At 38.0% G+C, this 14,740-nt stretch overlaps 1 protein-coding gene across 14 annotated transcripts in view; it reads right to left on the reverse strand.

Moving 5' to 3' along the window:
* Positions 1–962: 962 nt before the first annotated feature.
* Positions 963–14,740, reverse strand: part of PKIB (cAMP-dependent protein kinase inhibitor beta) — a 136,743-nt gene continuing 122,965 nt past the window's right edge. For 12 of the 14 annotated variants that reach the window (XM_008263451.4, XM_070073646.1, XM_070073643.1 and 9 more), the window contains one exon: positions 8,104–8,882. In XM_008263451.4, coding sequence (XP_008261673.1) covers positions 8,815–8,882 — 68 coding nt within the window. In that variant the 3' untranslated portion in view covers positions 8,104–8,814. Of the gene's footprint in view, positions 1,724–6,342; positions 7,727–8,103; positions 8,883–14,740 lie in introns of those variants that run through there. The other 2 variants (XR_011388544.1, XR_011388545.1) reach the window with 2 other exon arrangements.

The following is a 14,740-nucleotide window of genomic DNA, read 5'->3' on the forward strand; positions in this document are numbered from 1 at the left end:
AAATGTTAAACCCAGGAGATATTTTGACCTACATCGAGAATAAAGCTGCATATTCACATACCATTTACTTAGGTTGAAGCTGCCCGCAGCTTTTCAAAGTCTAAAAGTCACAGTTGAAAATAGTGCTTTTAAATTGAAAAGCATCAAAGATCTATTCTGGTAGATAATTCAGAACTGTTTACAATTAGATTGTAATGAATAAAACATTTGTCCTTAACTATCAAATTAAATTTTTAAAGAAAGTCAGTTGACCCTGTTATGTAGAAAAAGGAACTCATTGTTGCCTGGGAGAAAAAAGTCACAGCCTTTGTATTCCTAGCAAGTGCAATTTTAAGATGTATCACAGCACCCTCTTTTGGTTCCTAAGAACATAGGATATACTAAAAAGTTAATAGCCAGAAATTAGCATAGTTTTCATTACATTTTCCTCTCTAAACTGTGTCTTGGAAAAATCTGAAATACTATATTTTTACAATTGTTGTTTTGTTCAGTAATAATCCTAACATATGTAGCTGAATTTGTAAAGCAAACAAATGGGAAACCTCAACCTTCATGAAATCCGGTAGCTGTGAAGTCAGCAAGACATGTAGCATGAGCACCACCTAGTGTCATCAATGAGTACTTGTCACAATTGAGAGTTGTCTGGGAAGAAAATAAAGTACCTTACATGGTCAGTTGGGCCAATGTTAGGTCAAATCTTGGAACCAAATCCACATTTATTGATTGATAGGCCCATGCTTTTCCTTCCATTGTCTTCCACAATTTTATGATATCAAAGAAAAAGAAGATTTGCAAAGCATATTCCCTCTAATAATAGACATCCAATTTAGGTAAAAAATGTATGATAAAGTAGGAATATTTGCAAGCCAAGATTTTTTAAAGCCCCATGAAAGCGTTCTCAGAGTTGCCAAAGTCAAGTCCACGGACTCTAAGGTGGAAACAACCCCGTTCCCTTGCCCCTGCTTATTAATTACTAGCTATCAGAGGAATAGTTCTCTGAGACCCCAGCAGAAATCTGAGCTGGCACTTCAGGGGCTGCCCTGCCCTCAGTAATGCCAAAAAGTATCCAACCACTTCAACATACCCCCATGGAAGTATTACTCTGCACCTGTGCACCCTTTTTTTAAGATATTCACTGTTAATGTGTGCCAGATTATTCCTGTGCCTCCCTCAGATGCCAGCATGCCCTTTTCGTGATTATGGGCAACTCCAGGCCACATGTGAAACTGTCAAGTCTGTGTGTGGTGCCCATATTCCTTCACATCCAGACTTCCTCCCCTTTGCCTCTTCCAGGTACTACCCCCACTCAAAAGAGCCCTGAGTTACTCACTAGATTTTCATTCCCTCAGGGTTCTCCAAGTTAACTGCAAATTACATGATGACTTTGTTCCCATGTAAATTATTTTCTAGTGTAAGGTAAAATATGAATGAATGAGAGGGTGAATGAATAAATGTCAAAAAATAAAAATGCTTGAGCTAAAATATCAATGCCTTATGATGATTCATGGGCTGTTATTCCTATATATAACTATGCCATTGTTTCAGGAGTCCTGAGTGGAATTCAGACAAATTCCGTAGGAGTCATGGATGAGCTGGTTTGGGAGCAGAGGGGCCACCTGGTGCAAGAGAGGTAGCACACATTGTGACTGGGTCACTGTACTGCATCTCTGTTTCTGTTTTCTCACGTGAATTCCAAAAGGCACTCTGAATCCGTTTTCTGCATCTGTAAAATGAAAAAACATGAGCAACTATTTTGTCTGTTTTTTTAAAAGAGATTTATTTATTTGAAAAGCAGAGTTACAGAGAGGCAGAGGCAGATAAAAGATGTCTTCCATCCACTGGTTTACTCCCCAAATAGCTGCAACAGCTGATTGGAAGCCAAGAGCCTGGAACTTCCTCCAGGTCTCCCACATGGGTTCATATTTTACTACTTTCCCAGGCCATAGCAGAGAGCTGGATCAGAAGAGGAGCAGCTGAGACTTGAACCAGCACCCACATGGTTTGTTGGCACTGCAGGCCATGGCTTTACCCACTACACTATAGCGCCTGCCCCCTGATGATTTTTATGAAACTTCAAAAGGATCTATTATGTGCTTAGTAATCACCAGTCACTGAAAGTACTACTATAATAGTTATTCCTATTGACATATACTCAGTAACAAATCTATTCTAGACTTTTTTTTATTATTTATTTGAAAGTCAGAGTTACACAGAGAGGTAGAGACAGAGGGAGAGGTCTTCCATCTGCTGGTTCACTCCCCAAGTGACCACAACAGCTGGAGCTGCATCCATCCGAAGCCAGGAGCCAGGAGTCTCCTCCGGGTCTCCCACGTGGATGCAGGGGCCCAGGGACACAGAAGAGAGTTGGATCGGAAGAAGAGAAGCCAGGACTAGAACCAGCGCCCATATGGGATGCCAGCACTTCAGGCCAGGGCATTAATCTGTTGTGCCACAGCGCCAGCCCCTATTCTAGAATTTAAACAGGTGGCAACAACCTATGCCTCAACCCTTTGTTTGGCCAATGTTTCTATCTTAAAAATGGTTGCAGATTTTTATGTTCTGTGAGTTATTGTCATTAATTCTAGAAAAGAGGGAATCTACTGACAAACCAATCCTCACTGAAGCTAAAAAGATTTGCTGACAGAAAGAAATGGAAGCAAATCAATAGGTGGAAATCTGTTCTGGCAAATAACAGAAAAAAAATCTAGGATATTCGCCTTAAAGCCTTTACCACACTTCATGCTCTGGCAAACAATAATAATAACTTTTTCTATGTGTCAGGCATTATCTTAGCAGTTCATTAGTATCTTAATATTCATAATAGTATATTATATTTAATTATATATTCAATAATATTCATTAGTATTTATTCACAATAATTCACACTTTATACACTGGAGAAATTGAAGCACAAGGAATAAAATATCTAAGCAAAGTCATGAGTGCAAATGGTGGTGCTGGAACTGGTACTGGAACTGGAGGAGTCAGATTTCCATAGGCAGGACAAGTTAGTAAACTTTGCTTACACTTCTATCTCAAGTCACCTGAGCTACAAAACTGAAGGTATTTCCTTTTGCAAGTAGAATGCCTCCTGTTATAGTCACATTCTAAGAAGATCCACGTCTTCCCTATTCAGATCACAAAAATATTTCTGGGCATATGACACAAAATAGAATCTTTTCATTCTTGTTTTTTCTCCTTTGCACAGGGTTCAGTTTCCATGCAGCCACTTTGTGGCTCTATTGTTCCCTTTTAGCTTGGTTGTCTCACAGTAATAATTAAGACTTTATAGCTGTTGACTGAAGCAGGCAGCCTGTATAAAAGACAATGGCAAAAATGGACATGGAGACATTCTTTAATGAGCCCCAACTACATATCTTATTGAAAGTGTCTGCTTGATATAACAAAAATACCATAGGTTACCTAAAATAGCTGGATTTTTTTTTAAAAAGTTGGTAGGCAAATCAGGTTCTGCTTTTACTACTGATTCTGACCTCTCATTCTCCTTTGGGCTCCTCAGAAATAACTTTTTAATTACTTTGCTAGAAAATAGTTTATACTAAGTAAAGAGTTCAACAAATAGGATGAAAAAAAACCCTGTTCCTCAACATTCGAAACAAGGGCTGTTTAAAGTCATTGCCTTCAAAGTGTCAATTTCATTTCTTTAGATTAATATTTAGGTGCCCTATTAGTTGCCACAGATCGGGAAGAACATATGGCATTTGTTTTTTTGGAACTGGCTCTTAGTGTAATCTTATGTGTATAAAGTTAACTCTTAGTGTAATCTTATGTGTATAAAGTTAATTGAAAATAGATCTTAGGGATTGAATTGGAATCCCCTGGTATGTTTCTAACTCTACCATTTGGGGCAAGTCAGCTTGAGCATGTCCCAAATTATACATCTCTTCCCTCTCTTATTCCCACTCTTATGTTTAACAGGGATCACATTTCAGTTAATTTTCAACACTTAAGAATAACTGTGTATTAATTACATAATTAAACCAGTCCAATTCAATCCCATCAAGGTGGCATGTACCAATGCCATCTCACTAGTCCAAGTGATCAATTTCAGTTCACAATTGATCATAATGAAAGGACTAAGAGTCAAAGGGAGCACATAAACAAGTCTAGCACCTGCTAACACTAACCGATAGAATAAATAAAGGGGAGAGTGATCCAACATGGGAAGTGAGATACTCAGCAGACTCATAGAATGGCAGATGTCCTAAATAGCACTCTGGCCTCAGAATCAGCCCTAAAGGCATTCGGATCTGGCTGAAATGCCCATGAGAGTATTTCAGGCATGGAAAGCCAAGACACTCTGGCAAAAGATCTCTGTGAGTGAGATCCCAGTGGAAAGAACAGGTCTTCAAAGAAGGAGGTACCTTTCTCTGAAGGGAGGAGAGAACCTCCACTTTGACTATGACCTTGTCTAAACAAGATAAGAATCGGAGAACTCAGAGGGCTTCCATAGCCTTGGAAACTCATGACTGGAGCATAGGGAGATTACTGATGCCATAGACAGGAGTGTCAATTGGTAAAGTCAACAACAGGAGTCACTGTGCACTTACTCCTCATGTAGGATCTCTGTCCTTAATGTGCTGTGCATTGAGATTTAATACTATAACGAGTACTCAAACAATATATTTCACTTTGTGTTTCTATGGGGGTGCAAACTGTTGAAATCTTTACTTAATGCATACTAAACTGATTCTCTGTAAATAAAAAAAAAAAAAAAGAAATTATCAACTCCCAACTTGACTCTCACTGGGATTAAACATGACAATAGGTCTGATCTGATTTCATCATCATTTAAAAAAAATCATCTATTATTTTTCACTTTATGTTTCTGTGTGGAAGCAAACTGTTGAAATCCTTACTTAATGTATACTAAGCTGATCTTCTGTATATTAAGATAATTGAAAATGAATCTTGATGTGAATGGAAGGGGAGAGGGAGTGGGAAAGGGGAGGGTTGTGGGTGGGAGGGACGGTATGGGGGGGAAGCCATTGTAATCCATAAATCGTACTTTGGAAATTTATATTCATTAAATAAAAGTTAAAGAAAATAGATCTTAGTAAAAATGAATCTTAATGAAGAATGGGATGGGAGAGGGAGTAAGAGATAGGATGGTTTGTGGGTGGGATGGTGGTTATGGGGCAAAAAAAAACTCTACAATCCAAAAGTTGTACTTTTGAAATTTATATTTATTAAATAGACATTTTAAAAAAGGAAATAGATCTTAGTAAAAAATGAGAATGAGAATGAGAATAGGAGAGGGAAGAGGAAGAAGGGTGGGAGTGCTGGTGGGAAGGCTGGTACAGTGGGAAGAATCACTCTGCTCCTAAAGTTGCATTTATGAAATGAATGAAGTTTGTCTATCTTGAATAAAAGGTTTCTGGGGGAAAAAGCAGGAAGAGAGAGAGAGAGAGAAAGGGGGGAAGGGAGGAAGGGAGGAAGGAAGGAAGAGGGAGGGAGAGAGGGAAGGGGGTAGAGAGAGAGGGAGGGAGAGAGAAAGGAAGAGAGAGAGAGAAAAGATGCCTACATCGCACAATGGAATGCCCTGTGTTTGATACTTGGCTGCTACTGCTGATTCCATTTTCTTGTTAATGAAGAACCGGGAGTTAGCAGTGATAGTTCAATCAACTGGGCTCCTGCCACCCATAGGAGACCTAGATCGCCTTCCTGACTCCTGGCTTTGGGGATGAGGATATCCTAAGGAAAGATTTAACTACTATGCCAAACTCTGGCCCAGAGGTACCTCAATTTAAAATTGTTTATATGAATGTGCTCTCTGGATGCATCCAAATTATTCCTTTATGTGTGTAGCTAGTTGTTCTATGTGCAATTAGCTGTTCTTTGTGTGTGTAGTTAGTTATTCTTTGTGTGTATAGCTAGTTGCTCTTGTTTATTTGTTTTTATTCTTCTAGAGCCGAACTAAGAAGGGTAGGTAAACAGGCATTTGGTTCCATGTTCATGTGGGGAGGAATTTTCATTAGAGGAGCAACTGAGCTTCTTGCTCCCTCCTCCACTGAGGAAGAAGAGTGACTCTGTAGAATTTGGAAGAAATAACTGGGGGCATGTGGATTAGCCATGCCTGTGCATTTTGGACCTGCCTGCTGGCGCAGAGGATCCTGTCATCAAGTCATTGCCATGCTGTGACCTTGAAGAACATGCTCTAGACTTGAGGGTGATGTCTGTACCTGTTTAGTGCTGGCCATGACTGGGGAGGTAAATCTAACTGGTTTAACAACTACTAGCAAGTCCACTTGGTTGTACATCTTTCAAATTAGTTTTGACCAGAAATAAAGAACATTTAAAAAAAATAGTCAACAAATTTAATTTTTTGTGTCATATAGAATACCTTTATTATATAAATCATTTTGTGCATTATGATGGATAAATGATTTAGGATAGACTTCATTCAGCATGTATGCCACTACCAGCAATAGAGGAAAGAAACAGCTTCACTTTTGTTCTTCTAAATGAGACAACATACTATGTAATACTATTGTCCAAGAGCTGTATTACAACTGACTCAGAATATGTTATGTTGCAGTAACTGTCATAAGACACATCTGTGAGATGACTCACTATTAAAAGGTAGTACTCATCACTTGTCAGCCACTTGTTAGCATTACTGATTTAGTGCTAATGTTGTAATGACCAAAAATTGTCCCTTTCCATCAGTCTTTTCTCAGCATTAAGAATTAGTGATGGGGCTGGTGCTATGGCATAGTGGGTAAAGCTGCCGCCTGCAATGCTGGCATCCCATATGGGCACCAGTTCAAGTCCTGGCTGCAACACTTCCAATCCAGCTCTCTCTTATGGCCTGGGAAAGCAGTGGAAGATGGCCCAAGTCCTTGGGCCCCTGCACCTGTGTGGGAGACCCAGAAGAAGTTCCTGGCTCCTGCCTTCAGATTGGAGCAGCTCTGGCCATTGTGACCATTTGGGGAGTAAACCAGTGGATGGAAGACTTTCTTTCTCTCTCTCTCTCTCTCTGGCTCTGCTTTTCGAATAAATATTATTTAAAAAAGCAGAATTAATGATAGTTGTGCAATCATAGAAGAAGGCAAAAGACATCCAAATTAATAAAATCAGCTGTCCACCACTTCTACTACCAGAGAAAAATGGTAAGAGTATCTAAAATAAAAAATTGTGATAAAAGCTTATATTTATTGGGTAATTATTTTGTAGGCTTTATTTAAGTGTTTTACATGCATTGGCTCATTTATTACCTCCCCTCATCCTTATAAAGTATGTATGTACCATAATTAATACCATTCCACAGCATAGGAAAATGAAAATTATAAACATGATATAAAGATCATGATATAAAGACTACAGGGCTAGTGAGTAGAAGAGCTAGAATCTAGATTCAGTTCACTTGAATCCAAACTCAGTGACTTCAACAGCACAACCCTACCTAGGATTTCTTAACCCCAGCACTACTGACATACAGGTCAGATGATTCTTTGTTGTGGGGCTACTTTATAGGGTTTATAGGATGCCTAGGAGCTTAGCAAAATCCCTGGTCTCTGTACAGATTGTTACCTTCATCTTTTAAAATATGTCACCATTTCTCACCTAATACATTTGAGAAGATAAAATGAAGGAGACTTGTATTGATAACAAATTTCTTTAATAGTGAATGACTTTACTTGGCTGCTGTATACAGACATGGCCTAAGTCAACAATTAAGTACAATATAACTTCATGCATATATCTGAAAATGAAAATAAATTCATGATTCAATTTTTAAAAAAAATTAGAATCCTATTATTTTCCTAAAATTTCTAATAAAACAAAATGTACTAAAGCTTTGGTTCTGTTTTTGTTCCTTTTAAAATATATACTTCAATATATATTAAAAGCATATATTTTGATATTTTTGTTGACTATTTGAATGCTTATAGCTATGTTATTACTGTAGGAAAGATAAAAAAAATTAAGATCTGCATTCCTGAGAAGATTATTTTAAAAACAAGTTGTACATACACAAGTGCCCTAAAAATAAGAAAAGACAGTGTAGAGCAGCTAGTAAAATATTTTGTATAATTCACATTAAGGTAAAACATACACACACACATACACACACCAAAGTTAAGGAAGATAGTGAAATTCATTTAATTGGTATGTCCCATATAAACACTTTTTCATAAATTTCACATTTAAGATTCCACATGAAAAATCACATTATGCACAGACCAGAAGCAAAATATTTCACACAAAACATCCTACAGATTTTATGCTGTCCAAGTTACAATTTTTTCAAATCATTTTTAGGGCTTGGGAAAAAAAGCTAATGTATTTTTGGTTAAAAACAAACACATTATCCATGTAATTTTTCACTATATTACTATTCCTTCTCACCAAATCTCAATATCCTACAAATTCTATAAAGTTTCAAATTAATGGTGTTTAGTTCACATTTACAAAAAAAAAAAAAAATGGTTTGCCCGTCACCATAGAAATGGAATGACAAATACATCTAATTAAACAAATCTAAAAAAGAACAGTGGATTTTGTTGAGTGTATACACAATGATATGCATTTAAGTGACCACACATTCTTAACCTTTCTCTTGGATGCAGTTTGTGAGTAACCTTCCTTCTAATAGTCTACATAGGACATTGTGGTTACATTGTGGTTACCTTCCAAGCAGGTGGCTTTGCAACAAAATTATCCAGTACACCTATGTTGCTTAGGCTTCAATGTTACCATAGTTACCACCAAATCAAACATCTCAGGAAAACAGAACCATTAGGTCATTTGCTGTGCATACATTCAGTACTCTAGATAAATTATGAATCTTCATTTTTCTTCATTTTGGGGGTTTTTCAGTTGGTCTTGTGTTGCTTCTTCATCTTTCTTTTTTACATCTGAAAAAAAAACACAAATTTTCATTCCATTCATACGTGGAATATATTGAAATATATTTGCTACTACATTGGAATGAAACATTTGGGATTTTTCATTTATCCAACTCAGTCAATTTCTTCATGACTACAAGATAGCCCTCCGTTCAAATATGGAAACTATGCAAAGAAGAGAGAGATGATCAGGTCTAGAAAACTTCATTCTCCTGACCAACTTTCCTATGCTGCAGAGTTGCTAAGTGCCTGGTATTCTTCTGAGGTGCTGTTACAATCTCCAGTTAGAGATGAGTAAACTAAAGCACACACCAGTAAGTGACTGGCCCAAAGGCAGAGGGCTTGTCAGTGACAGGCAAGCCTGGACCCCAGCTGTCTGGGTTTCTTAACCATTTCTTATGCTGGGTCACACTCTCTTCAGATTCTGCACCCTTTCTATGTCCTTTGCTGTGAGGCAATTATATCACCTTCTACTTCACAGGGAAAAAAGTAAAGCTGTCAGATCGGAGTTCCGCAACTTCCTGCCATTAAATGTCTAAATCCCGTGATCTGTGCTTATGCTTTTTGCCCTCCCGCCTATTACCATGGAAGATGTGTTCCTCAGCGCTGGCTACATAATTTGTTGGCAACCAGCAAAAAAATGAAAATGCAGCACCCTTTGTTCATAAATTATTTAAAGAGCTCAAGGTGGCTATTATCAAGCATTACACTAAGTGTGAGTCTTTTTTGAGCAGGAAGCCCCATGCACATTTCCTGGTTGTACACCTTTGGAGCTGCACCTCCTGCTGCTCCTAAAACCAAGTCTAATGCTTTCATGATCCTAGATCTTAGCCATTTATATCACATCAGGAAGCTATCTCAACTGATCATCCCCCTTCTTTCTGTATTTCATCTGATTTTCCCTTTCTCCTGGCTCCTTCATTTCCTCAATCACTACCTTACTAACAACAACTCTCTTGCAATAGCAGTTCTACCAAAAACTATTCCCTATTTCATCCTTTAAAATGTACCATCATTAAATATCTGCACTTTTAAATAAAACTATTTAAGCCTCAATGGGTCTCACAAAATTCTTCCTACCTAAGTATCTCTCCTTGGATTCTACTCTTCAGTTTTTTTTTTCTTTTTTGTTGAATTATGATGTACAGTGCAACATTTTCAGAGTGCCTCACAGGAAAGTCATTCTTTAAGATACTTCTTCATCAAGTAAATGAAATAAAGAAATGCTGTATGTCCCATCCACAGAGGATTGTAGGCACAAAAGCATGTTAACATCTCTGTAATAAGGCTATGAGCCATCTTGGTTTGAAAAAAGAAAACTTATTATAAGAAGCATAAAGAGCTGATTTAATTTAAATCACTAACTCTAAACTTACTTGATGACAGTGACCTTTTTGTATTGACACATACAAGACACATACACATACCACATAAGTTGCTGTAGTGAGAAAGATGAAAGCATTGGACCTAGAGGTTCTATCATCAACTAATTTCGTGAGCTTAGGAAAGTCACATAACCTGCTTGAGGCTTAGTTATGATATATCATAAATATACATCAAAAGCATGAACTTTCTAAGGTTCCTCTTCTGTTTATAATCTCTGCTTCCATGTGTACTGAATAGCTAATCTACTTATGTGGCTGAAAGATACAGTACAATTGCATTTGCACTGGTTTCTCCTTTATCATATAAAATACATTTTGAAAATATACATTCAAATATTCAGAATTATACATCTCTCAAAGTTTTTCCACCACTCTGGTCCCTCAGACCTAAATATTGAACAGTTAAAAGAACATGCCCATTTAGATGCTTTGTGGGAATCTCAATGGAATATGGAGGAAACAGAAATCTTCACTCTCTCTTGAAGCTGGTGCTGTAACATAGTAGGTTAAGCCTTCACTTGCAGTGCCGGCATCCCATATGGGTGATGGTTCGAGTCCAGGCTGCTCCACTTCCAATCCAGCTCCCTACTAATGGCCTGGGAAAGCAGTGGAAGATGGCCCAAGTGCTTGGGCCCCTGAACCCACGTAGGAGTCCCAGAAGGAGCTGCTGGCTCTTGGCTTCAATCAGTCCATTCCTGGTCCTTGCAACCATTTAGGGAGTGAACCAATGGATGGAAGATTTCTGTGTTTCTCTTTCCTTCTCTCTGTCTGTAACTCTGCCTCTCGAATAAGTAAGTAAATAAATAAATAAATAATTTTTTAAAGATTTTAGTTATTTATTTGAAAGGTAGAGTTACAGACAGTGAGAGGGAGAGACAGAGAGAAAGGTCTTCCTTCTTTGGTTCACTCCCCAAATGATGGATCCGAAGCCAGGAGCTAGGTGCTTCTTCCTGGTCTCCCATGCCGGTGCAGGGGCCCAAGCATTTGGGCCATCTTCTACTGCTTTCCCAGGCCACAGCAGAAAGCTGGATTGGAAGAAGAGCAGCCAGGTCTCAAACCAGTGCCCATATGGGATGCTGGCACTGTAGCCTGAATATTACCCTACTGTGCCACTGCACCAGCCCCTAAACATTTTTAAAAAAGAAAAGATATCTTCACTTTAACTCTCAAAATTACCCCTCCTTCAAGACTAGTCTTCCTTGGTTTTTGGCATCACCATCCACCCATTTGATATAAAAGATATAATCAGTCATTTCTCTTCTGTCTTACCACATCCAATTCATCAGCCAGCTCTATTGACTCTGCCTACAAAACATATCCATAATCCAACTACTTATTTGAAGAAACCATCACTCACTCCAGCACTCTCCACTGATAAAGGCTAACACCTTTCTCCTTCTATAAAGGCAAATTTGACTTGGGTTTAATTTTCCATTATTAGAAACTACATTAAAATGGAATGTTAGCCTAGTTCTAAGCTTATGGTAAATACAATAAAAATGGTAAAATACATCACTACTGACAGAAACTAGATATGAACTATAAATACACTGTAGGAAACCATAGCATTGGACTTCCTTATAGACTATGAATCTTGTAACTGAACAAGTCTCACACAGGGAAGATAAGGGGCAGTGTCCAAGGACTTGTCACAAAGTATCAGGTCATCTAGGAGATGGGGCTTCTAACCTATTACCCTCATTGGTAAAACTCTTGACTCTTTGTAGCTGGGTTCTCAATTGGTGGTGTGGGGAGAAGAGGAGCAACACAGAGACCAAGCCCCAGGTTCGCCATATAAGTTTCTATAAGGCTCTCAGAGATTATATGATGCTGCCCTCCTTGCCTGCTTTGCTTCATCGTGTGTATACTTCTGAGTAGACTGGAATCACATGCATTTTTGTGAGCCTGAATGCTTAATCTGGCTCCAAAAGATTTCCTAGTGATGGTCGTGCCTCCTAATCTATTTCCATTATTGCTCTCCTGAAATGCACTTTCCACATAACAGACTGTGAATGTTTTAAATATAAATGATATCTCACTACACTATCCTGCTGGAAATCCTCCCACTCAGAAGTCTATTTCTTCACCCCAGTTTCTGAAACCCACAAGATTTAGCTCTTGCTTACATCTCCAAAGTCATCTTGTGTCACTCTTCATCTCTCCCCACTGTCTTGAGTCCATGGGTGTCAGCATTTAAACTTCTTGACAGTGTCCCTCGTGTTCTACCCTAAGAATTTTTTACTAGCTGCTCCTTCTGCAAATATGCTCTTATATTTGAAGTAAAAAGTTGTGGCTGGAATATTTAGTTATTCAAAATATATGGTTGTCATTCATATTTCACTTAGAGTTTCCCTAATTTCACAACCTAAAATAGTCTTCGGTAAAATTATCTGATAAAACATACCACTACTGACTTACTTGTATAGAATCTATCTCCTCCACTGCAGTATGAGATCCATGCAAACAGCAGTTTAAATCTGCCTTAGGGGCCACTACATGGCTAGTTTTTAGACTGGTACCTAGCACTTGGTGTGCACTAAACTGAATGACAGATCACATAAGTGGTAATGATGAAGTTAAGAAAAGTCACTTTGTGACCTGTAGAATATTTGGGGATGCATTTTATTTGGCTCTTGCTGATACATGTTATAAGGCATCATGATCCTCCCTTTTACAGTTATCAATTTGTAAGGGACAAATTAATACGGACAATGAACTAGGCAAAACTCAGGTTAATTTCAACATGGCATACAAGATTATCTAAGATTCTACATTTGGTTTTACCTAAGTAGAAACATTTCATGGAAAATGTGTACTATGTATGTTGTGAATCAGTTTCAAAAAAGTTTTGGACCAAGATAAGCATATTTTCACTAACTTTTTGAAGTATTTACACTTATCACTAAAGAAACTAAACTTAAAAACAAAGAGCTAGGCCTGAGGAAAAGCTGCAGATATTTGTGATAATTTGTTTCTTAATGTTTTAATTGAAAGGCATAGGGACTTATAGGCAAAAGGAGAAAGATCTTCTATCTATTAGTTCACTCTCCACATGCCCACAAAGCGAAGGCTGGGGCAGATAGAAGCCATACAGGGTGGAAGGGATCCAAGTACTTGAGCCCATCTGCTTCCTCCCAGGAAGAGGATCAGCAAGAAGTCTGGATTCAAACCAAGGTCCTGAATTCCAGTTTTGGATACCCCAAAGCAGCAATTTCATCATAGAGACAAATGCCAATTCCTAGAATTTGTATTTTTAAATGAAACCATAATTTATAAGACACACCCCAGCTTTCACTTTGTAGTTAACAATTGGTAACCATTCCTTTTTAAATTCTAAATAGTGCTTGTGCTTAGGGCTGGTGCTGTGACATAGAGGGTAAAGCCGCTGCCTGCAGTGCCAGCATCCCATATGGGCACCGGTTCGAGTCCCAGCTGCTTTACTTCTGATCCAGCTCTCTGCACTGGCCTGGGAAAGCAGCAGAAGATGGCCCCAGTCCTTGGGCCCCTGCACCCACATGGGAGACCCAGAAGAAGCTCTTGGCTCCTTGCTTTGGATTGGTGCAGCTGCAGCCGTTGTGGCCATTTGGGGAGTGAACCAGAAGATGGAAGACCCCCCTCCCGCATGTAACTCTGACTTTCAAAAAAATAAATAAATCTTTGAAAAAAAATGCTTGTCCTTAGCTAATAAGAAAAAAAGTAGACCTTAAAACAACTTATTTACAGTTATGCTAAGAAAGCACTACTTATGCCATTTACTTTCAGAGTTCTAAGTCCTTTTGTTTAGTCTTTAACAGCTACTGTCATATGTAGATTCCTTTTTAACATTTTGAATTTCTTAATTGATGCCTTTGACTTTATTTCAAAATTATGTAAAGAAAATGATTAAACAAAAGGAACAGTAGTCTTCCAGGAAAGGATCTCTCTAGTGAGCAAAAAAAAAAAAAAAAAGGGCAAGACTACTAACTCTGTCACAGCAAACTTGTTCCTTTTCCTTTGACTATTGCAGTAAGGATAAAGTTTTGTGCGTGTGCTTCAAGTTATATAAACGCTAATTAGACTTGTTTTTTAATATAAAAATGGAATGATTATCCTCTCTACTTCCCTAATCTAATATGGGCCCTTCTACTACAGTATGGTGTTATGAGCATTGTATTATATTTTTCAACTTAAAAGTAAAAAAAACTATATGTTTTATTAATTTTCTTCATTTTCTATTTTTCTCTTTCTTTTCCTAATGCTTTATGTGTATGTGTGTGCTTTTCTAGTTACTTGCAGTGTTCCAAATAAGAAACATAATGACCTTAGGAAAAATGTCAGGTAAGCATGTAGCTTCAAGATCTGTCCACAGTTTCTGGCCTAACAAGGATATAAATATTTCATAGAGATCAAACCAGGAACATTTGCAATTTTACCAGGTGGTGAATAACTTTCTGAGGCTAAAAACCAAAGTGTCTCTCTACTTGGATTCCCATGAATAGAGTC

The sequence above is a fragment of the Oryctolagus cuniculus genome, chromosome 5, assembly GCF_964237555.1.
Source record: "Oryctolagus cuniculus chromosome 5, mOryCun1.1, whole genome shotgun sequence".
Taxonomy (NCBI): Eukaryota; Metazoa; Chordata; class Mammalia; order Lagomorpha; family Leporidae; genus Oryctolagus; species Oryctolagus cuniculus.